This window comes from Acanthochromis polyacanthus, chromosome 12, assembly GCF_021347895.1.
Source record: "Acanthochromis polyacanthus isolate Apoly-LR-REF ecotype Palm Island chromosome 12, KAUST_Apoly_ChrSc, whole genome shotgun sequence".
Lineage (NCBI taxonomy): Eukaryota > Metazoa > Chordata > Actinopteri > Pomacentridae > Acanthochromis > Acanthochromis polyacanthus.
In genome coordinates this window covers 30,726,197-30,751,809 of record NC_067124.1, presented here as the reverse complement: position 1 = coordinate 30,751,809, position 25,613 = coordinate 30,726,197, and the positions used below count along the sequence as shown (strand labels likewise).

Here is a 25,613-nt window from a genome sequence, read left to right as displayed (position 1 = left end):
TAGTGGTAAAAAATAGACTATATTTATCAGGACAATAAATTTGTTGCCGGTCAGATATTCCTTAGAAATCCACTTTCCCTTTTACTATTATTACAGCATGTTTTATTTGTTTACTCTAACATAATTACCGATATTATTAACTGATTTTGGTTACAGGAGCTGGCGGGTGTTCTTCATAAAAACCTGTTTGCTTAAATTAACCATCCGTCATAAACTCTATAACTATTATCACAAACTAAATATTTGATGGTTTGGTCTCACATTTTGATTCCCGTTTCTTCTCCAGATGACTTCCGACATTAGATTTTCGCCTCAAGTTTCGGGGTAAATCTTTATGATAAAGTACAGATTCTGTTTCTCGGTACAGTCTTTTTAATTTTTAGACTTGAAGTATATTTTCCTCATTATAGCCACAGGACTTGGTGGATATGACATCATAAAAGTGAGCGTGACATCACGTGCCGCAACATTTGATCCCACAATCACTGTGGTAATTGAAATAATGTTCTGACATGAAAATAGTGGACAGAAGAACTTTCCCACAACACTGACTAACATCCCCGACAACTTTTAAGAATATTTGGACTTCCGACAAAGTTTCGATAAAGTTACTATAATGTTCTAAAGTCGACATTCAGAGGAAATCGTCAGGATTAAGTTGTTGTAAAGCATTCTTGTGAGGTGATATATTAACAAAGGTGGAACATTCTTCCTGCAGTATTCTGAGGATGTTTTGGGGACGTTTTTGAGGAACACATTACAGAAACTATGCAACTTTTAACAAAGGAAAGCTGTTCTTAATGCGACATCCAGAAAATGTTGAGACATTATCAAGACGTCAGATGACAGAAAGTTCTTAATAAAACGTTCCTGTAATATGATATGTTAACAAAAGTGGAACATTCTGTCTGTAATGTTCTGAGAACCTTTTGGGCAATGTTGCCAGAGTGTTACAGGATAACAAAGGAAGAACGTTCTCAGTGCAACATTTCATTTTTATAACATCAGAGCAAAACAGTCTAAAAATGTTAGCGCCAAACGTTTTTAGAACATCTTTAGGTATTCTATGTTAAAGGAGAACATCCTAAGAAGTGAAATAAAACTTATTACTGAAATCATTAGTAGAACTTTGGAGAACTTTCTAAAGATCTAAATCTAAAAGATGAAAAACCTTCAGAAATTCTCTCAACAGATCAAACGAGGAAACTTTACTGTCGTCTTTCATGAGTTTGGACTTGATCTGAACAGATTTGAGTTTAATTTTTGGTCAGGTCTGGTTCATGTTTCCAAAACCCCAATAAAGGTCCTTTATCAATCCTCTGAGAACCCATCACATGGAGCAGGTGAACGGTTCATTAAACCCTGACTGCAGTGAGTCAGACTGCTGCTACAGGGTCCACAGATCATCGATGGCTGATATCACCTCTGATTAAATCCATCAGCTTCCAAGTGAAGGTCCCGTCCTTCGCAGCAAATCAGCAGATCTCTATCAGAGTTACACATTAAACTGGCAGCAGGTGTGCAGCTCAGGTGAAGCCTCGCCGAGCCGCAGTCAGACTGAAGGTGAAGATGAGGCCGGAGCTCTTCCTTGCCCTGGTGGCTGTGACCTGTGTCGCCGGTAAACCGCTGAGCAAAGCAGCCACAGCCAAGAACAAGCTGCTGCTCATCTCCTTCGACGGCTTCAGGTGGGATTACGACCAGGACGTGGAGACGCCGCACCTGGACCGGATGGTGGTGGACGGAGTGAAAGCCAAATACATCACCCCCCCGATGCTGACCATGACCTCCCCGTCCCACTTCACTACCATCACCGGTAACAGCATGAATGGAAGGAAATTACTTTTTTTTTTTTTTTTAAAAATTATTGAGTTTAAATGTATTTAAATGTAACTTATTTTATTTTTTATTAAGTACCAATGTAATTTAATTCATTTTCATTTATTTCACACTATTAACACAATTGACAATTACATTTTTATTTATTTTGTTTACATTTACTTAAACTTAATTCATTTTATTTTTTCTTTACGAATGTTTATTTTTAATCATCTTGTTATTTTAATTTATTTTTACATATTTAAATTTGAATTATACTATTTAAATTTATTAAAATGTAACTGTTTTTATGTTCCAATGCAATTAATTATATTTTTATAGTTATTCTTTTAATTTTTTTACATATTTAAATTTTAATTGTTGTTTAAATTTATTTAAATTAACTGCTTTTATTTAATTTTATGTTTCAATGTAGTTTATTTTATTTGTTTTCATTATTTTCAATTATTCTATTTTATCTGCATTTATTTATTTTTAATAATTTAACTAACTTTTATTTTCATAGAACTTAATATAATTATTTTAATCTTATTTAATTATTTGATTTGATTAAGCTATTTTAAGCTGAGTTTTGAACAGCATTTATTGCTGATACCTTAGTAGTTAAAACTGCAGATATTACTGCAGTTCTAAATGCAGTTGCACTACAACAGGTAGTACTGTTTAACCTAATACTGTATTGGGACTATAGCATGTGCTAGAAAGTACAGCTACACAACTAGAATTTATTTCACCCATACTTTACACAAACAGCCTTTAAACAAATTTAAATTGATTTTATTCTTCTATCCTCTACTTTCAGATCCAAACGCTGTACTTTTTCTCCACTACAGTACTCGTTTACTAGTTACTGCACACATTAGGTCTTTAAACTAAACAACTATACATAGACTAAAGTATATAAAGTGATTAAAAGCAGTTCTAGCAGTAGAACACTGATTAAGGATCATTAACGTAATTATAGCAGATATTGCACAACACATTAAGTCATTTTATTACAAGTACTTTTACTGCTGATGCTTTAGTACATTTTGCAGATAATACTTCTGCTGGTTTGATGAGTCTTTTCTCTGTCGGGACAGATTTACAGTGGAAATGATTAAAGTTATAATTAACCTCGAGATAAGATGGTTTATTGTGGTGCTTCCAACAGAGCCGCTTCATGGGAGCAGATTCAATATCTCAGAGACCAGCGTCCTTCAACTGTGACTGTAGTTTCATATGTTGGCCTCACAGCTGAATGAAGCTAGTGTTCTGTTGTTAGTTTAGCTTTCATTTAAGGCTTAGGATGGGTTTAAACTGAGTGGTCAATGTCAGCATAACTCCACAGTTTAATCTAAACCAGCTGCTGTAAAGCCCATGAAATTATATAGAAGCTTAACCTCTTAAACCTCCTGCAGATCCAATTTAATTCAGGTTTAACTTACTTCTGCTACAGAAACAGTCAAACAAAACTTTTAAAAACTAAGGTCAACTTAAATTTGCTGCAAACCAGGTTTAACTGAGGTTAGCCTCAGTTCAACTAAAGCTTAACAAACCTCCTACAGATCCAGTCAAACTAAAGCTTACACCAACCTTCTACAGATCCAGTTTAACTGAAGTTAAACTTAAACTTTCCACAGACCTGGAGCCTAACTTAAACCTGCTGCAGGTCAACTTTAAATCAGGTTTAACTTAAACCTCCACAGAAACCATTGAAATTAGGTTTAACATAACCCCCTGCAGACTCATTTTAACTTACATTTTAACCACAGTCTTGGTTTAACTGTAATTTATTTTAATCTTTTAGTTTAATTTGTTGCAGACCTCGGTGAAATAATGGTCAGCTTGCTGTAAATCTGGTTTTACTGATGTTTAGGTTAAACCTGTCGTATACCTGGTTTAACTTAAACTTGCTGCAGAATTTAAGGTAAACTTTCCACAGAACCACTTTAACTGAGGTTTAACTTAAACCCACTGTGGACTTGGTTAAACTTAAACTTTCTGTAAACCCAGTTTAAGTTAAACGCAGACCCAGTTTGCTGAGGACTAACTTAAACCTGGTTTAACTGATGAGAAGAGAAACAGCCATATTCATGACTGTCACTATTTAGTCTCTCAAACAGATTCTTATTTTGTCCACTGAAGACTAAACTTGCATCAGATTCAACTTTCTGTTGGGTTTTAGCGTCCTGTCAGTATTAAATGTAAGAAAACTTTCCGTGTGTGCATCAGGACGATGGGTGGAGGATCACGAGGTCGTCCACAACATGATGTTTAATGCCACAACAAACCTGAAGGTTCCTCACAAACAGACGCTGACCCGATCTGAATGGTGGGACAATGGAGTTCTGCCTTTATGGATCACAGCTCAGAACCAGGTGAGGTTCTGAATGATCACAAAAAACCCTAATCGCAGAAACATGACAAATTTGAAGGATGACCTACATTAACCAGAAGGATCTGAACAGTTTTTTAATCTGCTGCTATAAACGGTTCCTGACAAAGGTACAGTTTCAGTATCATGTCCGTTTTTCATTTCAGGGTCTGAAAACGGCCTCCTTCTTCTACCCTGGAGGTGGGGCCAACTACAGCGGCCAAGCGCTCACCCGAGCAGTGGTGGAGGAGGTAGGCCATCCGGACGACAATGAGACTGAGTGGCGTCAGAACATCGATACGGTGTTGAACTGGTTCACTGAGGAGGACTTCGACTTTGTGACGCTGTACTACGGCGAGCCCGACAACGTGGGCCACGCCAAGGGCCCTGACCACCCACGACGCAAGGAGATCATCCGGCAGATCGACCGCACCATCGGCTACCTGAGGGAGGCCATCGGTCGCCTCGGTCTGAATGACAGCCTGAATGTCATCATCACCTCCGACCACGGCATGACCACCGTCAAGAAGCGCCCGCAAGTAGACGAGATTATCCTCAACAAGTACCTGAATCTAATCCAGCTCAACAGTTTCGAGATCCTCGACTACGGCGGGTTTGGCATCCTGACACCACGGCCGGGACAGGAGCAGAAGGTTTTCGATGCTCTGTCCAACGCGCCCAATTTGACGGTCTACAAGAAAAACGAGATGCCAGAGAGCTTCCATATGGCCAAGAGCATGCGGCTGCCTCCCATCGTGGTCGTCGCAGATCTGGGGTTCAACCTCAACTCTGTGAGTTTTACCTTAAATCCTTACTTTGATTCAGATTACATCTTCCCTCTGTTAGTATAAGCAGAGAACCTTTGGACACAGTTAAAACGGTCTCCTTTCAGCTTCAGGAGTTTCCATGAACATTTTAGGAATTTAAAGCTGACGTTTTGAACACTATTACCATTACCATTAGTAATGTGTACAAGATGATCTGAAGTCAACTTTTTTTTGTATTTTGTGTAAACATTTTTGTGATTCAGATATGCAAATGTTTGAAGCATTTCCAAGCACTCTCATGTTTTTTATTTAACCTCTACAAATCACCTTGAAGCTCCATTTAAAGTGACAGCAGGAACCAGAAGCTGCCTCTGACTCAACCCATCTTTTGTTTGTACCAGAGATTCATCGTCTATGTGAACAAAGGTGATCACGGGTACCACAACGGGGAGATGGACATGAAGACAATCTTCAGGGCCTTCGGACCGAGTTTCAAGAGGAACTTCCTGACGGAGCCGTTTGACAGCATCCACATCTACCCTCTGATGTGCCATCTTCTGGAGATTGAACCGGCGCCACACAACGGGTCTCTGGCTGTGACGAAGAACATGCTGCAGCACAATGGTGAGTGCAAGAGGACAAAGGTCGGCCAGATGTTTAGATCCTCCTTCTTTTGAGGTGTCTGTAGATGGATGAAATTATGCAGTGAAACTTTCAGATGTTAAGACGTGAGAAAACGTAATCTAAAAATCACACAACGAAGTAGAAATCCATCCCTATGACAAACATGTCCCCAGGCAGCCTCACATGCTGACAGTAGTAGATCCAAACTTACCTGATTATCAGTTACAAACCATAAAGCTCAAGTACACAGGGAACATCTTACTGCACAACCAGTACTTCTACTGTAGATAAATGAAGCTGCCAGACATACATGCTAATGATTCGGGCCTCCAGGGCATCACGTTAAAAAATTGAGTATACCATAGCAATGTGTCACTTTTCCCCCAGGAAACAGGTTATTTTGAACAAAAACTAAAAAAAAAAAAAAAAAAATCAGTTTCATTCTGATCAATTAAGGCTAACTGTTAACCTCAGCTAAAGCGTCTTTAGCCACCTTTACTGAAATTTAAAAATTCATGCAAGACCTCAAAAAAACCTGTGTGTTGTTCTAAATGAAACTGAAGCCAAAACCAAAATGTTGGTGGCGTTTTTTTTTGTTTTTTGTTTTGCTAGTGGAAGCTACTGTTAGCCTCAGTTAACACTAATTTAGCTAGTTTTCACTGTTTCCTAAAATTTTAAATTCAATTTGGTTATTGCAACACCTTAAAAACTTAATTTGTTGTACCGCATAAAACTGATGTTAAAACTTGAGATCTTGTTCAGTTGCATTCATGCTAGCTGAGACTATCCTTGGCCTTTTTCTTGACTTTTGAAAACTCAAAATCTGACACTCCAGCATTTAGAGAATTGAATCATTTCACATCATAAATGAATCATAAGAGATTTGTAGCACAAGATAAACTAGTGTTTCTAAAAGCTAACTAGCCTAGCTTAGTAGAGTAGCAGCGAGGATCATTTATGCAGCTTTTAGTGGGATTTGTGTGACGTGCTTTTGTTTAGCATCTTTTAATCAAAGACTGGAGACAGTATTTTTCCAGCACTGCAGTGTAGAAATAAACCTCAGAAGACTTCTCACTTTGTCAGACTGATGAAACAATCCTATCTGAAGCACATGGGTAATCAGATTACTTTGTTTGCTTTCAGGTGGACTGCAGAGAGCTCCAGTGTCTGTTGCTGTGCTGCTGTCGATGCTGATCTCCATGTTCTATGTGCTGTAACTGATCCAGGAAACATCTGGCTTAATAGTGCTTAACCTTGGGAACATAAGACTTAAAGACATGACATCCAGGTGGATTATCATCTTAAATATTTATACTCAATACTAACTTATAATTTTGTGCTTTATCTAGTCTGTTTTGCTGCAAGTATTTCATGAGTGTATGTCGTTTTGTCGGCTTCATGCAGATTTCTGAAATAAATTTTAGCACCGAGTGCCTGCCCCAATTTTGGAAATAAATGCATGTATCTGTGTTGAAGAATTACTTATTTTGTCTTTTGTATTCCCATGAATCTGTCTGCTAGATCTTCATGCTAATTTTGTACCCTCCACCTCGGCTGTAGAGTCCTGCAGAGCCTTAAAGTTTAAAAGGTCGGTCATCCAAAAAAAAGTTGAAAGTTACTCAAGTTGTCCATAATGGCACAATGTGGAAGGTAACACGAAGTTGTCCAAAAGGATTCTAAAACAGAGTCAAAAGATGATCCAAAATGACTGGAAAATTGTCAGAATAAAAAAGTGGCTCGAAATGGCAGGTTACAACAGATGAAAAGTCACTTTATGTGCTGAATATCTGTTTTGGTACGACTTCTGCAGCACCAAAACACACTGAACACAAAGATCTACAGATTTTGAATCTTTTTGAACAATTGTTGACTCATTTTGGAGAAACGTGAAGCCACTTTGGACAAGTTAAAAGTCTTTCTGGAGAAGACTGAAGGAATTTTGGGCAAGTTTGAAGTAATTTTTAAAAGTTTGAAGTCATTTTAGACAATTTTGAGTCATTCTGGATAAGTATTAAGTCATACAGCTTGCTAAATGTCCATTTGAAGAGGCTAATTTCTGTTTTCTTTGAGTCAGACTGAAATTAAAAAAAATATCCACATAAATATCTTATTTTTTGAACAGCTGCATGAGAGGAATCTCTACAACAGAGGTGTAGACTACAAAGTTAATATATATAGAGACACAACAGACACATTAATGGGAAATGCAGCAGATTGAAATAAGTCAAAAAAATCGGTTATCCATCGCCTCTGAAAAGTGTCAGAAGGAATAGTTCAAAGCTCTCGAGCCAAAAGACCAGTCATACAGTTGTGTTGCATCAGTTTCCATCACCTTTAACCCTCCCGAAACAGGTTTTAATAGATTTATTTTAACTGATTTGTTGGATTTGATGGACTCGCTCTGATCGTTGTCAAACTGATTTATTGAAACATTACAAAGAAACTTTAACAGCGGCTGTGAATTCATTCAGCTTCTCTGCTGCAGGCAACAAGGTGAGGTACAACAGAGACCACACACACACACAGACACACACACAGACACAGACACAGACACAGACACAGACACAGACACAGACACAGACACAGACACACACACACACACACACACACACACACACACACACACACACACACACACACACACACACACACACACACACACACACACACACACACACACACACACACACACACACACACACACACACACACACACACACACACACACACACACACACACACACACACGCACACACAGAGACACACACAGACATACACAACTTAAATCAGCATGTTGGATTAAATAAAACTCTGTCCTGCGTTGTCGGAGGTGAAGAGCCTCGTTTGCTTCATTAAAGCAGAAACATTTAAAACCGTGAAATTAAACTTCAGCTGTTTGTCAGTCGTCCGCCGACTGTTTCTCAGTTCAGCAGCCAATCACAGCGCAGCAGCGGACCGCCCGACTAAAAACCAACCAAAGAAACCTGAGACAGCTGTTTCCGTTTGCGCTCCAAGTGCTGGAGTCTCCATGTTTCACCATAAAACGATGAGAAATTAAAACGTTCACCCCCTCCGAGAAGACGCAGGATGAGAAGTGCTGCAAGCCGAGGTGAAGCCTGATTGGTCAGCTCGGGATCTGTGAGTTTGCGGTGCCCTGTCAGAGCAGAGGCTCCGCCCTCCTCGTCCTCCACTGGATCATAGCGACGTCTCAACATCGACTTTCCGACCTTCTTCATTCTCCACGTTTATCTCCACGCTTGGCAGCTTGTCCTGGCTGAAAGACACAATAACAATATCGTCATGGTGACGGACAGGAGCATGTGCAGTCAGTCTTAAAACACCTCTGTTAGAGAACGCTTTAACTGTGCGTACATTCATGTGATTTTTCTGTGTCTTAACTGTTTAGAACAGTTTTTTTTCGCCTTTTCGCTTTTATTTTATAGGACAGTGGAGAGAGACAGGAAATGTGGGTAGAAGAGAGAGGGAATGACATGCAGTGAATGGTCATGGGCTGGATTTGAACCCATGACCTCTGCATCAGGGACTACAGCCCCTGTTAATGGGTCATCTGCTCAGCCAGCTGAGCTATCTGGGTGTCCCTTAACTGTTAATTTTATTGGGTTTAAAACTCATCTGATTAATCTGGAAGCCTTTATCCATGTTATTTAATGTGACTGATTTTCATTTTCCTCTAAAGCACTTCATAACCTTGTTTGTTAATTATTTTTTTGCTTCTCAATACAAAGATTCTGCACACTGATTGCTTGCAAATGCTGTGGAGGATCATTTCGCTGTCGTATTAGATCACTAAGGTTAGCTAACTGGACTCTGAACTGCTGCATTTCACTGACTGACTCTCAGTCTCTATTTAACACACTTTAGTAACAAGAATAGTAACTTTATTTGTACAGCAGCTTTGAAAAATGTGTTTACAGACACTCAAACACTCAGGAAGGACACCGAAAAAAAGAGATCCAAACAGAAAGAAAAAAGACCAGAGAAGCAAAAGTAGAGAGATATAGTTAAACACAGTCAAAGATATACAAAATAAATCAATGCAGCAAACACCAGTGGGTACAAATTCAATAGTTAAAGCACCAGAAATGCAAATTAAAGAAAAAGAACAAACTGAATAAAAGAAAATAGAATGCAAAAACCATTAAACAAGGGTAAAAACAATAAATAAATAAGTTTAAAAAAGTAAAAGAAAATTAAAAAATAAGACAACGTCCCTTTAACCGACACACTGCCAGGTCTGTATCTGCATTAACCGATCCATACTTCTGTAGCTAGCCTGTAGGTAAATAATAAATATCAACTAGCCTCACTTCAATAACACTTCTAAATGTTGCTGTCGCATATTTAGGGGTTCACCTTATGTCCTCTACATATTTTTATACACTACCTGTCAAATGTTTGGACACTCTAATTTAATGTTCATTTATTTGCATTATTTTCCACATTGTAGATTATTACTGAAGACCAACACTTCTTTGTTTACAACATAATTCCATATGTATTCTTTTATAGCTTTCATGTCTTCAGTATTCATCTACAATGTATAAAATAATTAAATAAAAACCACTGAATGAGAAGGTGTGTCTAAACTTTGGAATGGTACTGTACTTCAGCTAGAAGATGGAAATTCATCTTTGGACATCCATTTGCAGCTATGTTACTGTTTGCTTCGAACTTGACCACATAAATCCTATATGGACTCAGACTTTACAAGCATGAGGCCATGAAAACACTTTAAATACAACTACCTACTCTTAATTCCCTAGCAACCAGCTAGCAAGTCCCTAGCAACCACCTCTGACAACCTAGCAACTTCCCCAGCAACTACATGTGCCGTCATGTGATTCAAAATCAATGTAGAATCTGCATAAATCTTAATTTCTGCTTCACTTATAAATAAACTTGCAAAGATTCCCCGAGTCAGCGTTCTTTACTACACTTTAGTTCAGGGTGAGAGAACCAATCACAAAGACCCTCAGCAGGTGATGTCATCAGGTGTTGGGTGGAGTTTACCTGGGGCAGCGTTTCAGAGGTTTGCTGTTGTCAGAGTTCATGGAAACTGATTTCCAAATGCCGCTTTTGGCCATTTCATCTGAGATGTTCACTTCTGATGGATCCGAGCTGCAAAAAAACCCCCCACAAAAACACTTTAGTCTGTGCAGCAGAGTCCACAGATCAGTGTGTTCTGTCTTTGACTCACCGTCCTTTCAGGCTCTTGATGGGGAACTTGATGTCATTTTCTTGGTCGTATGGTGGTTCATCCTCCGCCTCCTCCAGCATTCGCCGAGCGGCCTGGAAGACACACAAGAAACTGAAGCAGAGCCTGAAGCAGAGTCACATGGTTTCAGGAGTCCAGCCTCAGAGTCTCACCTCCTTCTCCTTCTTCTTCTTGTCGTCATCCTTCTTCTTCTTGCTCTCCGGGATCAAGTCGTCCAGCCAGCTCAGCTCTCTCTTGGTGAAGCAGAAATCCAAGAGCTTCCGGATGAACACCAGAGCCAGAACCTGCAGAGAGCAGCAGCAGATCAGTTACTGTTCAGGGAGAAATTAAACAAACGTGTCGGTCTCACCATCATGGGGAAGACGACGGCGGCAGCTGAGGTCTTGATGACCCAGAGGACGATGAGGCAGGACATCTGGATCACGGTGAAGACGTGGACCTTCCACAGAGGGACGTAGCGCAGGTAGATCAGGTCTGGCTGGTGTTTGGCCGGCATGCCGAACAGTTTGATGCGATCGAAGAGCTGCAGGACGGACAGATGGACCAGAGATTAGACTCACTTTCACAGTGTGGCAGGACAACTGACGGATGCAGAGACAGACCTGGATGCCTTTGAGCGAGGATGCTCCCATGTAGAGGAAGACTCCGTACAGAACAGGCATCGGGATGAACTGAAGGACAGACAGAAGTAATGGTTTACTGTCTAATGGACACTGCAGGAATTAACCGTCTCTGTGTGGACTGCAGGCGAGACGCTCACCTTGAGGACGGATGTCATGAAGACGGAGCAACCCATCAGGACGAAGATCATGAAGCCGGTGACCCGCTGCTCTCTGATACCCAGGAACTTAGGCTGTTCACCGGGCGCCGCACATTCCGACTCCACTTTCAAACTGTTGACGTGGGAGATGGAGAGCACGGTCGCCGCCACGAACCACGGCAGGCCCATGATGGAGCAAACACCCAGCATGACCGCCACCACCAGCAGGTCCAGGTGGTAACCGCAGCCTTTCTGCAGGTCAAACAAACATCGGAAGGTAAAATAAATCACCTGTCAGAGACTTAAACAGACTGACATCAGCTCCCGTGTAGGTAGGTGCTCACCTTCAACTTGTTCTCCTTCCTGTTGATGATGACAGCGGTGATCTGCTGGTCCATAAAGATGAGGATGGTACACAGCAGAGCGGGGATGGCGGCCGCCAGCAGCGTCCACCAGGGGTTCGGTCCCAGTGGAGAGATGAGCCAGCCTCGAGTGTTGGACGTGGGCTGGAGATTGAGAACAGCGTTGGAACACTTGGTAGAACCGAGCTGAATTCAACAGCCGTGATATAAGTACTGACCATCCACCATTTACGCCCGATGACACCACTTGAGAGAACAGCTACACTGAGGGAGCATTTGGATCCAGAAACAGCTGTTGTGTCAGACTTAAGCAAACTCCCATCGTCCAAGGCATTGTTAGGCTACTAAAACCCTAATGGTTAGCTCATGAGACCAATCAACTACATCTCAAAATGTAGAAACTATCCTGACCACCCTTAAAGCCTACCTACCAACCATTAGTCTCCTAGCAACCACCTGGGGACATCACAGCAACAACCAAACAACTGCCATGAACACTTGTAAAGTCCACGTAGCAATCATTTAAATTTTTTGAAAATCACACTGAACAGTTTCAAAACCTAGTGAGAAACCTTTAATGTCCAAGAAAACAGTTAGCAAAGCCCTGGCAGCCATCTCCAACATCCCATGGACTGCTCATTTTCAGCTAACCACTAACAACAGATGTGTTACATTTGGTACTCAAATACATAAACTACTGGTCCACAGGAACGTTGAACTACTACACCCAAGCTTATCTAATAGATGTGAGACATGGCTGAAGGTCTTTAAACATCCAGAAGTTTTTGTCATGGTGCTATTGCTAACTAAACCCCCACAATGCTCTCTGCTTGCCAATATGCACTGGCTGACAAGTCACGATAAACAAATACAATTGGTCCAGAAAAAATAAAGTTAAGCTTCTCTATTTTATGATGTATTACAATGATTCATAAAAAACAGCTAGCTGAGAGAGGTTTTCAGACAAATATTCAGTATGCAAAGGTTTTAATTTCAAATTTAGACAATGTCAAATGTTTGCCGTTTTTCCCTTCTTAAATGTGAGGATTTGATTTTGATTTGATGAAGACACATGAACACTGTTTCTGGCTGCTTGTTTACAGAATCGATTTGATAAAAATCTTTAAACTTTTTAAACATTTGCAGAGTGTCGAGGTCATTGCCTTCACATTTACCCTGCACTAACGAAGCCAATGTAAAAACATTTCTACACTCAGTTAGTTAGGTAACATACAGTCACATGACGATCCCAAATAAAGCCACTGATAGGCAGCGTTCTCTGACCTGTTACCACACTGAGCTAACAGCAAACCAAACTGTGATCAGCTTTGATTTGATAACAACATTCAGGGAAAAGATACCAAATCAAAATCTACAGACTGCAGAGAAGCAAACCACTGCAGGGGAATAAAAGCAGACAGGTGTGTTACCTCGAAGCGGTCCGGTACCATGAGTTTGGGTGAAGGGACTCCCACCAGATAATCCACCAGCACCATGATCATGATGGTCAGGAAGACGGCAAAGTCGCTGATGGTCGATCGGACCTACAAAACATCAGCGTTTTTTCTCATCAGTAAAATGTTGCAATGAGTTTTTGAGCTCCTGTTATCGTCCCTGACATCAAGTCCTGATCTTAAATTCTGTTTCATGCCGCTAAATGAACTGAAATCTATCTGCAGAAGAAAATGAGAGAAAACAAACAACAGAGAGAGTGGACCGACAGACCTTGGTGGGGAAATATCTCTTGGTCTTGAACTGTTTGAGGAAGGAGGAGAGGAAGAAGGTGGTGAAGAAGAGGATGACGGACCAGAAGAGGACGTCGGGGACATATGGACCGTGGGGGCTGCAGGCCGGACCCAAGAACTGTCCTTTCAAATCCAGGCAGTCCTGAAGACACAAAGAAACACGGAGCTGAGTGGAAGCGAGTGAGAAAACCCCCAAATCCACTTTTAACATGACTTCAGTGCTTAGCAGATTCACTCAGTGTCACGTCATGCCTGGAAAGAAAACGATTTATTTTTAAGCATTTGGATTTGAAGCAGCTCGTTTTACCACATTTTTGCTTCATGTCCATAAATCCATATAATGTGTAGACGGTAAAATGCATTTTATTATGGATGGAAACTTCACTGCAGCCACAGAGAGAGAAGCTAATGAGAAACTATCAGTTTTTATTGCACAGTTTTATGGAACGTTTATGAAGCATTTCTGCCACTAAAACAGGATCAATAATACATCGTGGGAAATAAGTGCTGATTCACTTTCTGGCGTTCACAGTCCGACATCTCCGTAATCCACCGCAAAAGTTCACATTTTTTCAACGAACTCGAAGCAGATTCTGGACCTCATAAAAACTCGATGTGGAGTTTTGCAAGCACATCGAAGATCACGGTGGTTCTCAAAGAAATCAATGCAGTTTGGATTGATTAAAAACAGAGTTCTGCTGAAATGAGTCGTAAATTAAAGCATGTTTTGGGGTGCTTTTTTTGCATCTTCTCTGTTAAAACTTGGATTTTCTGGTAAAGATGCTCCCTCTCTGTTTGTCTTTACCTGCTGGTGTCTGATTCGGAGGGTTAAACTTCAGTCTGAACTCTGGATCCTGATCTGTGCTCGATGTGTTCTCTACATGTCTCCTTCCACACAGGTATTGTATGACATCACTCAGGTTTTTTGTCACTGGGTTCTGATTCAAGTTTGTTGTACATGTGATAAAGTGAAGATGAGGTTACTGACTAATGGGTTTTCAGGAGAACATCAATGACAAATCAGATGGTCAACATTCATAATCTTTAATGTGGGAACCCAGCTAGCAGGCAACGTTTCAACAACATCGGCACCTACAATCTCTAACAAGGCTGTAAAGTTTAATCTAATGCTCAGTGACTGTTTTATGGATATTTATCATTTGAGCTGCAATGTTTACAGGACGTTGTCAGGAATACAGATTATGTTCTATGATAACAAAGGAGAATGGTTGTCAAACTAACATTTAAAAAATGTTGTTCAGATGTTATCAAGGCCTCAGGTGATTTTCATAAAATGCTCTTGTCATGTGATAGATTACTGTAACAAATGTAAAACATTCTTCCTGAAGACAATCTGGGGATGTTTTTGAGGAAACGCATTATAGAATGTTTTTCTGTAATATACATTTCCCCAGCAAAGAAAGACGTACGCATCCTAAATGGACTCCTCATATTGGCATTTTGACATGTCAAAGTAGAAAACCTGGTGAAATGTCGACCAAATAATGTATTTTTAGTGGAATACATCCATATAGACATACTTGGAGGAACTTTATGGAGCCACAATACCACCCTAGTTTAAAAAAATCCGCCCTTTTTGATTTTCAAGGGTCGATAGATAAAAATTGGTCTCTGCTGGAGCTATTCGATCATCTGGATCTGCTGTAAACTATTCTGTTCTTGCCCAAAATTACATGAAACCTGCATAAAATGGCTAAAAACCTGTTTAGGATGACCGAAAGTTTGTCCGGAACAACTAAAACCTGGTCCAATTTAATACAAAATCTGTCCAAAATTAGTCAAAAACTGCTGAAAATGAAACAAAAATGATGACAAATGACTCGGAGTTTGTTAAAATGGACTCATATGAGGATTCTGATATGGTTCAAATAGCTAAAAGCTGGAACTTTACCTGAGCTGATCCATCTGACTTTCTGAGCAGATAAAAAGTTCTCTCAGCAAGCAGAAATTACTGAGACTTTATTTTTATGCATTGTACTTTCAGTTCTAACTAAAGAGCTTATGCTCAGCTTTTTTCCCATTTTACTGGACCTCATTAGCCAGAAAAAATAAAGCCAGAAAAACACCTTGATAAAGGTTTATTAATGAGGCTTTGTTTTTTGTTTTTTGCCAGGAAAACAGAAAAAAATCTGAGGATTTTTTTTTTTTTTGCTATTCCATATTTATTCCAGATAACTAAATAACCCGCGGCTTTATGAGGCGCTTCCACTATAGCAGAAAACATTAGACAAGGAGACTCAGACAGCAGCGATAAAACATCATGATGAAGGAATAAAATCTAACACATCTGCAGAAATTCCCTCCATGCTGTACCTGTACACCCAGCTGCTCCCACTCGATGCTTTCCGACGTCAAGTTTCTGCTGCTCCAGATCTTTTGGACTTCAGCCGAGGCATTGGCAGGTGAAGAACACTGACACCTGAAACGCAACAAGCAACAACAGGTGAGTCGACTGACAGCAGAGACACCAACTGACAATTCTGCTTCAATTGTATGCTTTTATTGAACCTATTTTTCTATGGACTCTGACTTGAGTTTATGTGAAAAGAAATATCAGCCACAAGACCCAGGCCCTGATCAATATAAGAACCTGTTAGAAATTCATATAATGCCTTTATTCTGATATACAAGAAGTATTTTGTAAGTGTGTTATTTGAACTTTACAACTAATTGTACAACTATAATTCCACATACAAATTTATAAGCTTACAGTTTTATCACTTCTGTGTTGCTGCATCATCTCCGATTTTGTTCAGACTTCGCTTATGTGTTATTTGGCAACCAAAACTGTCAAATATTTTGGCTGAATTTTGAGAATTTCATGTTTTCAGAAATGCCTATTTTTCTATTCTTTCAAAATACATGTTACCTGGAAAGTTATTTTAAGGGTTCTACGTCTCCAGAAATGTAACTCCCACAGTTTGGGCATTTCAAAATAAGAAAAACTGGAACTTTGTCTTGCAAAACTTGTCACACATCAAATTCTACTGATGTTAGAGGCATTAGAGTTGGTGAAATGTCAACTACAGGCTGTATTTTTTGCAGGAACAATGGATACACCCACAGCTAAACACATACAGGGGCCTTCTGGGATCACAATACCATTCTTGACTGAAAATTTTGCAATGTTTTCCAGTTGATAAAATGTCAACCAAAGACTGTATTTCTTGTAGGATATGTGGGCACAAAACACTTAAAGGACCTTTCTGTTGGACACAGATGGAAACTTTTGCTGTCCTATCCATTTTCAAGGGAAAATTGTTTTAAAAAATGTCCTCTGCTGGAGGCATTCAGTCATTTGCATCTGCTGGAAACTATTCTGTCTCTGTCCTCACCATTGAATTACTGTGGGAGTTACATTTCTGGAGATATTAGGAGATATTGTGACATTATCCAATCAGAGGCCACCACGCTCTGCTGCCTCTCACTAATGGAAGGTTCAGAAGAGAGTGCTTGTTAAGATTGCTCCTGTTATATACATGTATGTGGGGTGTTTTCTGTCACTCATCTTCAGTGTTTGTGTATTTTACAAGTAAGTGAGTGCGCTCTTTGTTTAGTTTCATTTTAACATTGTGGATAGTGTGGCAGTTGACTGGGTTTATAATCAACATTTACTTGCTCCTTGTTGGTTTATAATGATACAGGATGAGTTTAAGTGAAGTTCTTTTGTGGATGAAAATACAAAAATTCTCAGGTCTGAAAGCAAATAAAATTCTCATATTTTAGTTTTGGGTCTCACATAACAAATAAGTAAACTCTGAGCAGAATCTGAGAAGGTGGAACAACATATTTCCTGAATTCTGTCTGAAGTGACCTGGACTGACCCAGTTTTGTGTTTAATTATACTTTCTAGAGTCCATGAAACAGGCTACCATCCGTTTCCCGGATGTTTGCAGCCGTTTCCTTACGTGTAGAAGGTGAGATTGTCCAGGCTGTTGTGCATGTTGATGGGGTAGAGCTCCCCGAGGTGTGCCAGCTTCTCCAGAGCCTCGTAGATGAAGATGATGCAGATGAGGGCAGCGAAGGCCTCCTCAGTGAAGCGGGTGATGTAACAGACCAGAGAGCTGGCGTCGGTGGCGACCAGCAGCAGGCAGAGGAAGGCCGTCCACAGGCCGATGCTGGTCCTCAGGGACAGGTAGGACAGACCGTAGTCACTGCAGAACAAGGAGAGAGGCCAGGTTAGGGTCAAACATTGGGTTCACTTTGGCTTCACACAAACTCACAAAGATTATTGTCATGTGGGAACTAAGCTGTGCTTTACAAAACCAAATGAATCCATTTCAGTCCCCGATACAAAACCCATCAGTCAGAAGTAAAACAAGAGGAGCTGTGAACTCAAAATACTAAAATGCTAGTGTTTATTGGATTTAATTCTGCAAAAATATAGTTTTTTAGATCTTATTTGAATAAAAAAAAGTACATTAAGGACTAAAATAATAATGAATAATTTTAAACAGCTATTTTGTAGATTTTCTGTTTTAAGTTAGAGATAATATCTAGTAAAATAACAGAAAAAAGGTATTAATTTAAAAGTTGCATCTGTATCTTTACAAATAATGATACATATATTTTCCTTTGCTGCAAGATTATTTCAGTTTTTTGTCGATTTTTTTAAATTGTGTTTGCTGATGTGCCAGCACTGAGCTGTACCTCAAGCCCAGGTTTTTTATTTGCATTTAAATATTTAAGCAGCAGAAGTTCCCTTATCTGTGTTATCAGTGACCTGGATGCACAGTAAACACTGACTCAGGAGAAACTGTCTACAAAAAGCAGCAGCCTCCTCGATGCTCTCATCAACGGACGAGATGTCTCGGTGTCTCCCGGTTCTGCTGCTGGTGGCTCTGGCCTGCCTGGCTCGGCTCGGCTCGGCTGCGCCCTTCGACGCCCAGGCAGAGCTGAAGAAAGCACAGACCGCCCTGGAGGAGCTGAAGGCTGAGAGGCGAGGTGAGGCTTATGCTCCAACAAGAGCCAACAGGCACCATTAGCTTTAAGTTCATTAAGAATCAGCAGGAGAGCTTCTTTAAAGGCTCAGTTCACCCAAACTACACTGAGACAGTTTATCTATCAGTGGGACAACTGAATGTTAACCGTAAATAAAAAGAAATCATGTGAACAAAAAATGTGGCAGGGTGCCACAAAGAAACTGTGCAGACAACAAAAAATATCAGCAAAATTCTAATATTTTTTTAGCTGATTTAAATACAATAAAACTGTAATTTTAGAGGCACACATTGTAAAAGAAAAAGTTACTATTTGTAAAAAAATAAATCAGTTTTTGATGTAGACATTTCCAATTTTGTCCTGTTTTTTTTAAACACAAATTAACATTTTTGAAGTTTTATTAGATATCTGTTATTTAATAAAATAGAGGAAATCAGTAAAATACCAGCAAATATCTGTAAAATATAGATATTTTAATTTTATGGTTTAACATCGTCTATACATCCGAATGATGACGACATTTAGACTCGTTTCTTTTTCTATTTCTTTACAATTAAAATGTAGATTAATGAGCAAAATCAGAGAAAAAAAATCTGGAATTTAATAAAACAGGAAAAACCTGTACAATAACAGTAAATTTAAAAAAAATGTTAAAAGCTGAACGATTACAGATATCTAGCAAAATCACAAGAAAAAAGACTTTAGTTATAATGTAAAGTGGAAGAAAAAACAGGCCAAAACTATAAATCACATCTACATAAACATGAAGTATTTAATCAATGGTAATTCATTCTTTGACTTTTAAAATTACATTTTTCCTCTTGTCTTGACCAGCAGAAGTTAACTGACTATTGGGAACAGCTACAGTTTGTTTTTAATGCTGATGGTCTCTTCTAACAGCGATGAATGAGCGTTTGGAGGTGGCTGAGAGGCAGCTCAAGAGAGTCAGAGGTGAGAAATCTCCCATATTTAGCATGTAGAAATTCAGGATTTGATGGAAAGAAACACAGTGATCAAACATTTTTAAATCTTTAAATAAAAGGCTGAAAAAGAGAGCGGTGAGTGGAGGACTGTTTTCTTTCTTGCTCAGATACACCTAAAGTTGCATTCGCTGCCTCGCTGGGAGGAAACGGCCTCGTGAAGACAACAAACGGAAACAAAGATCTCCTCTACAAGGACGTCCTGACCAACGTGGGTGGAGCTTACAACAAAGAGACGGGTGAGAGTTACCCAGAGCGAGGACAAGTTTATGGAAATTTGGCCAAAGAAATAGGAATTAATGGGTGAAAGGAGATAAACAGCGGGTGGAGCTACTTCTAGAGATGGTAACATGGTGGAAAATTTACAGTTTTCTTCATCATTCCACATCCATCTGACGGTCTTTTGTGATATTTTGACTTCTTTCCATTGACTTCCACTCATGTTTTAAGGTGTAAGTAAAACTTACAAAAGGCTGACTGAGTCAAGTATGAAAACCCGTCACGCACCACTGGAATTTTCTTGGTCTTAGTGGTTCAAGAACGGGATAAAGGTCCTTGTTTTCCCCTTCAGGACACCTAACACCGTTTTCCACCTTCAGTTTTAAGTCAACCCTCCCCTTTGCTTGCCCTTCAGGTGAATTCACAGCACCGATTCGTGGAGTCTACTACATCCGCTTCACTGCCAACGCCCCCACCGACTTCACCATGAGTGCCGTTCTCTACAAAAATGACGCAGAGATCCAGCTGATTGCCCACGAGCAGCCGTCCGGCGCCGGCAGCGACACGGCGTCCAACGGTGGCGCCTTCCTGCTAGAGAAGGGTGACAAGCTGAAGATGGTGCTGTGGCACAACACTCAGATCTGGGACAACAGCAACCACCACAGCACCTTCAGCGGCTTCCTGCTCTTCCCCATGTAAGGACACTGCAAATAGTCCTACAGCTACAAATAACAATATGACAGCTTCATTTATATGAGGCTAAAAAACAGGGCAGCACGACTTTAGTAAAATAAGATTAAAACTGTTTATAAAGTTTTGTGTCATCAGCAGAGAAAAAAATTGGAGGTTTCCTGTTTTAATAGTAGAGGGTTGGGACAAAACAGAAGAGGACTGAGGACAGAGCTTTGAGGTACTCCGGTTCAGAAACGCAGTAGCTGAAGAGGACATAAACAGTAACCGGGTTTACATGACGTATTTTTGAACTATCCCATCAGAAACAGTTATTAGAAATTACAGAATTAGAGGTATTGGTTTTTGACTTCTACAAAGCATTAGTGAGCTTCCTGGGAGATACAAACACCTTTGCTGAATAAGTTCAAAAGTAGAAAACATGAGCTCGATCAGCTGTTTTTGCTTTTAGAGACTCCAGACAGGATTAAACACAGCTGACACCAACTGAGAAGAAACAATAATTACAACCTTCTCCAGTTTAATCTTTGGTAAACATTTACTCTCAGCTCAGTAATAATGAAGCCATTATGACCTCTTGTTTACCTGCATACTGAGTTTATTCTTTAATGACTTGAATTCCATCCAAAGAGGAATCCATGCTTGATCCACGACTTATCTTGTAAGAAATTAAGTTGTAAAGGTTCTCGCTGATCTGATATATAAAAATGAAGACATACAGGTTGATTTTACAATATATATGTTGGCAGAAAAAATCCAAAATTAAAACTTGACCCTGCAAAAGCTCATCAAATGTGCTGTGGTAATGCAGGTTACAGCTTAAGAATTTTAAGCCTGCGTTTGTTCACATTTTTAGAAATGGAATCAGTATAAGTGGTTGAATTAGCCATTAGCAGCTCCAGTTGGGAATGCAGTCGCAAATATACAAACAGCTATCAATGAATAAAAAATAACCGACCAAAACCTAAAAACACGAAGATTCTCAGGCAGGTTTTGCAGCAGCCTTTTTGTCTCATTGCATGGAGGTTTATTCCAGCTGGATAATTACATCCTCAGGAATGATTTTGACTTTTGTATCTTTTAAATATTTAACAGCAGATCATTCACCAGTTTCAGCAACAGCATCCATCAGATTTACATTAATTTTTACACTTTTGTTTGTTGGTGATAAAGGGTAGATGAACCGCTGAAAGACTTAAGTGTTGAAGACCAGCTGAAGGACCTTCAGGAGTCTCTGGTGCAGCTTCAGACTGAAAACTCTGGTAAGATTTAACAGGTTTTGCTCCACATTGCTTCTTTCCTATGCTTTTCCCCATTCGCTGCATATTTTTGTGAGCAATGGAGCCTGTATTTCACACAATTTCATTTTTACTTTTCTTTATATTTCAGCTCTTTGCCGTTTCTGGAACCTACATATAGTGTATAAACTGTGTGTTTCTCATTTTTTAACTGGTCAATTTCAGTCTCTTTAAATTGTTGGGTCTGAGTACAATAGAAATCCATCTGAATGCATGTATTTACTGTGCTAGACCCTTTTTCCTCTGAATACGTTGGGTGTAGACTTCTTCAGTTGCATCAAACAGACCTCATTACATAAGTGATTCGGTCCATGTCATCTTGACCACCACCTTACCGGTTCGTGTTTGTTTGTTCTGTCTGTCGGCTGAACTCTGGTCTCTGTTGCAACACAGATCTGGATGTCAGTAACATGACTTGACTGAGTAAAGATAATATATTTATCTGTGCATTCAGGTGTCAAGGCAAGACTGGAGGCCACAGAGAAGGAGCTGAAGGCGATCAGAGGTTGGTTCTTAAATAAGTTTCAACAAAATCTTAAAAGCTATAAAAACTTTAACAGCAAGAAGATAGAGAGATAATGTATCTATAACTATATGTCTTAGTCTGGATAAAGGTCTTAATTTTGATTTTTTTTTTTTAAATGAGATTTTGTATTTTTCCAATATTTATTTATTTGTTCATTAAATTGCTTAAAAAATTTATCTATTTTTATTTATTAATCTACATTTTTCAAATTTTCATCAGTTATCCATTATCATAATCATTTAATTTTAATATCATTTTACACATCATTTATATTTAGATGAAATTCCATTTAGTCTCATTTCAATTTATTTGTTATTTTTTCCTTAATATATATATTGCTTTTATCTGTACTTAATCAGGTTTATATGTTATTTTCTCTACTAATTTACACCTTCCTTTGTCATTTATTGATTTAGGATATTTTTGCATTTATTTAAGATATTTTTATTTCTGCAAATGTATTTTATATTTTTCCTATATTCTTTGTATTTTATCGGTATCCACTTTAAATTACTTACAGATGTCCCTTTTCTTTTCATTTTTCTTTGTATTTATTTTAAACATTCTTCACTTATTATACATTGATTTGTTTTTATTTAAGTATTAGTACTTTATTGTACTATATTATTTCAATTTTTCATATTATTTATTTTAAATGTTGTTTATATTTAGGATTTATCATAAGTATTTATTTTCTATATTTTTTTATATCATATTGGTTTTATTTATTTTCCTAAGTAATTTATTTCTACATTCACTTTTTATATTATGTTCATTTATTTATTTTATTCAAGATATTTCTTTCTTGTTCATTCATTATATATTTGATCATTTACATTTTTATGCATTTATCTGTTATTTTGTATATATTTTTTTATCTATTTACCTCATTTCACTAATGACTTTTTCTTTCTATATATTTTATTTACTTCTCTGTGGTCTACTGTGGCAGCACATCTGGGTGCAGGTCTGCCTCTGTGCACCTTTTTCTAAACTGTAATACGAACATGTCTGTAATCCTCTCTGAGAGTCTACTGTAATGAGATGCTGTTGGGATTAAAAAGCACCAAAACACTAATGGAGGGCAGGAAACAAGCCTTTTCTGCTGCTGGTAGCTGAGTTTTAACTGCTGCGTAGCAGCGCTCTCCTGTGGATGTCATCCACATTCTCACAAAACTGGAATAAATACAACTGAGGCTACATTTTTACACTTTGTATTATAATGTATGGATAGTAACCCTAAGATAAAGAGCCCAAACACATGCACTAAAAAAACACAATGTTATCTCCAGACACACTTTCAGACTGTTGTCATGGTTTTCCCTCAGATGAACCGAAGGTGGCGTTTGCAACTTCTCTTGGAGGAGACGGCCTCCAGAAGACAACAAATGGAAACACAAACCTCATTTACAAAGACGTTCTGACCAACATCGGGCAGGCGTACAACTCTGAGACAGGTCTGAAACTTAAACCCTGCTGCCATGTACTCGTTTCTACGTTTCCACTTGTGTAAAACTCCAACTGTTTTAACCTCTCCTCCCCCAGGTGTGTTCACAGCCCCTGTTAATGGAGTCTACTACATCCGTTTCACCGCCAACGCCCCCACCGACTTCACCATGAGCGCCGTTCTCTACAAAAACGATGCAGAGATCCAGCTGATCACCCACGAGCAGCCGTCCGGTTCGGGCAGCGACACGGCGTCCAACGGCGCCGCCCTGCAGCTACAGGCAGGAGACAGACTGTCAATGAAGCTGTGGCACAACACTCAGATCTGGGACAACAGCAACCACCACAGCACCTTCAGCGGCTTCCTGATCTTCCCCATGTGAGGATGAAGCTCTGTCTGCACCAAGACCAAAATCTGGCTGATAAAAATGAATAAAAACTGAAACATCAGCTGGTTCTGAGTCTTTGAATTATTGTGGGTTTATCACGGCCGCAAAGAAGCTGCAAGAAGTGAATCTTTGACTTTTTTTTTTTTTTTAACTTAAATTGCCAAAAGTTTCAGCTCCAAAAACAACCCAGCAGTTAAATAACAGCAGAATCGGAGTGTTGTGATGTTTTTACCGCTGCTCTCAGACCATTATTACAGACATACCTACGGTGTGTCTGATGAGCTTTTCCTGGTAAAATGTGAAATTTAAAAAGCTGTGTGATATAACCTGTTGGGAAAATGGAGCAGGTTAGAAAATTAAGGATTTTATATAAGTGTTACAACATCACAAAAAGCCTTATTTAATCCTCAGACAAACAAAACAATAGGAGCTCCTGCACCTCTGAAAGCTCAAATGCACAATCTAAACCAATTACACGGCTGATCCGAAATCCCACAAATCACGACGTGACCCAATTGGCTTTAGCTCTTACTTAACTACGTTTATAAAACATATCTATGTCGTATTCAGGGTCAGTTATGACGCCACTGGTTAATGACAGAGAATCTAGTTTTAATTTGCGGTTTGGCCGGCAGGGGGAGCCACCTATCCTGAAACAACACTGTAGATGGGATTACATATTTCCCATAGTAACTGATAAGTTAAGTTTTAACTTTACCAGACACTCAGCTGGAGAAACCAGGGCAGAAAGTAAATAAACAGAAATAAGCCTTCTTAATTCTACTGAAAAAACTCAAGTAGTTGAAAAACAGGAACCAATAACAGATCACTTAGCTGCTGTGAATGGCAAAAAAATTGACTAAAAGTAAACAAATTCAGCCGTTAAAAGACGAAAAGAGAAAAGTGGTACAGTGTAAAACAACAAAACAATCCTGTACAACAAAACAAAAATACTTTGATAAAACCTGCAGCAAGGGAACCAAGAAATATAATAAAGATTTTTATTTCTATTTTTTTGCTGTCAAATTGCAATAGGACGAATCACCATTCAAAAAACTACAGACTTTAGATGCGAAAATTGTTAAAATTTTTGACCTTTATCGTTTAGATTTTTTTTTTTTTACAATGAACGTGTAAAATCCTTTTATCTTGTCATTTAGTTACTAGTTATCTGTAATTTAATAAAACAGGAAATCTGCAAACTAACAGTAGATTGTTTTAAACTTCTTTCAAAACTTTCTTTTTGACTGTACCTTTTCAGAAGCTCAGGTTTGAATGGGAGGTTTTATTTTTTTTAATCACCAAAATGATATTGTTCATCAGTCAGAAACTATAAAATCAGATATTGTCAGATTATCAACTTTGCAATGATCCTAGTTTGCAGCTTACAGCTTCTGTCTCTTTGATTCTCTTTCTG

General features: G+C 39.0%; 3 protein-coding genes across 5 annotated transcripts in view; 2 read left to right on the top strand and 1 right to left on the bottom strand.

Annotated features, from left to right (window-relative positions):
- Window positions 1-1,569: 1,569 nt before the first annotated feature.
- Window positions 1,570-7,386, top strand: zgc:153896 (uncharacterized protein LOC569930 homolog). The gene is made up of 5 exons (XM_022194204.2): window positions 1,570-1,813; window positions 4,051-4,196; window positions 4,360-4,983; window positions 5,361-5,583; window positions 6,727-7,386. Exons 1-5 carry the CDS (start codon window positions 1,570-1,572, stop codon window positions 6,798-6,800), a joined length of 1,311 nt encoding a protein of 436 aa, XP_022049896.2. The 3' UTR covers window positions 6,801-7,386.
- A 602-nt stretch (window positions 7,387-7,988) lies between these two features.
- Window positions 7,989-25,613, bottom strand: part of LOC110951233 (sodium bicarbonate cotransporter 3-like) — a 45,457-nt gene continuing 27,832 nt past the window's right edge. For both annotated transcript variants that reach the window (XM_051956916.1, XM_022194202.2), the window contains 12 exons: window positions 17,616-17,861; window positions 16,021-16,126; window positions 13,667-13,828; window positions 13,372-13,485; window positions 11,924-12,085; window positions 11,580-11,831; window positions 11,422-11,490; window positions 11,169-11,342; window positions 10,972-11,103; window positions 10,802-10,893; window positions 10,615-10,722; window positions 7,989-8,857 (listed from right to left, as the gene is read on the bottom strand). In XM_051956916.1, the coding sequence (XP_051812876.1) occupies window positions 8,779-8,857; window positions 10,615-10,722; window positions 10,802-10,893; window positions 10,972-11,103; window positions 11,169-11,342; window positions 11,422-11,490; window positions 11,580-11,831; window positions 11,924-12,085; window positions 13,372-13,485; window positions 13,667-13,828; window positions 16,021-16,126; window positions 17,616-17,861 (1,696 nt within the window). In that variant the 3' untranslated portion in view covers window positions 7,989-8,778. The remainder of the gene's footprint in view (window positions 8,858-10,614; window positions 10,723-10,801; window positions 10,894-10,971; window positions 11,104-11,168; window positions 11,343-11,421; window positions 11,491-11,579; window positions 11,832-11,923; window positions 12,086-13,371; window positions 13,486-13,666; window positions 13,829-16,020; window positions 16,127-17,615; window positions 17,862-25,613) is intronic.
- On the top strand, window positions 13,905-24,257 carry LOC110951236 (uncharacterized). 2 transcript variants are annotated; one of them, XM_051956920.1, is made up of 10 exons: window positions 13,905-14,585; window positions 16,079-16,150; window positions 18,427-18,651; window positions 19,549-19,599; window positions 19,739-19,867; window positions 20,263-20,542; window positions 21,711-21,799; window positions 22,290-22,340; window positions 23,690-23,818; window positions 23,907-24,257. In XM_051956920.1, exons 3-10 carry the CDS (start codon window positions 18,492-18,494, stop codon window positions 24,188-24,190), a joined length of 1,173 nt encoding a protein of 390 aa, XP_051812880.1. In that variant the 5' UTR covers window positions 13,905-14,585; window positions 16,079-16,150; window positions 18,427-18,491; the 3' UTR covers window positions 24,191-24,257. The 2 variants fall into 2 exon arrangements, with proteins under 2 accessions (XP_051812880.1, XP_022049900.2); XM_022194208.2 differs by lacking the exons at window positions 13,905-14,585; window positions 16,079-16,150 and adding an exon at window positions 17,693-17,842.

Coding starts and splice junctions, on each gene's coding strand:
- LOC110951236 (XM_051956920.1), top strand. CDS start 18,492: ATGCTCTCATCAACGGACGAGATGTCTCGGTGTCTCCCGGTTCTGCTG. Junction 19,868..20,262: donor AGCTTACAACAAAGAGACGG/GTGAGAGTTACC, acceptor CTTGCCCTTCAG/GTGAATTCACAGCACCGATT. Junction 20,543..21,710: donor GGCTTCCTGCTCTTCCCCAT/GTAAGGACACTG, acceptor TTGGTGATAAAG/GGTAGATGAACCGCTGAAAG.
- zgc:153896 (XM_022194204.2), top strand. CDS start 1,570: ATGAGGCCGGAGCTCTTCCTTGCCCTGGTGGCTGTGACCTGTGTCGCC. Junction 1,814..4,050: donor CCACTTCACTACCATCACCG/GTAACAGCATGA, acceptor TGTGTGCATCAG/GACGATGGGTGGAGGATCAC. Junction 4,197..4,359: donor GGATCACAGCTCAGAACCAG/GTGAGGTTCTGA, acceptor TTTTCATTTCAG/GGTCTGAAAACGGCCTCCTT.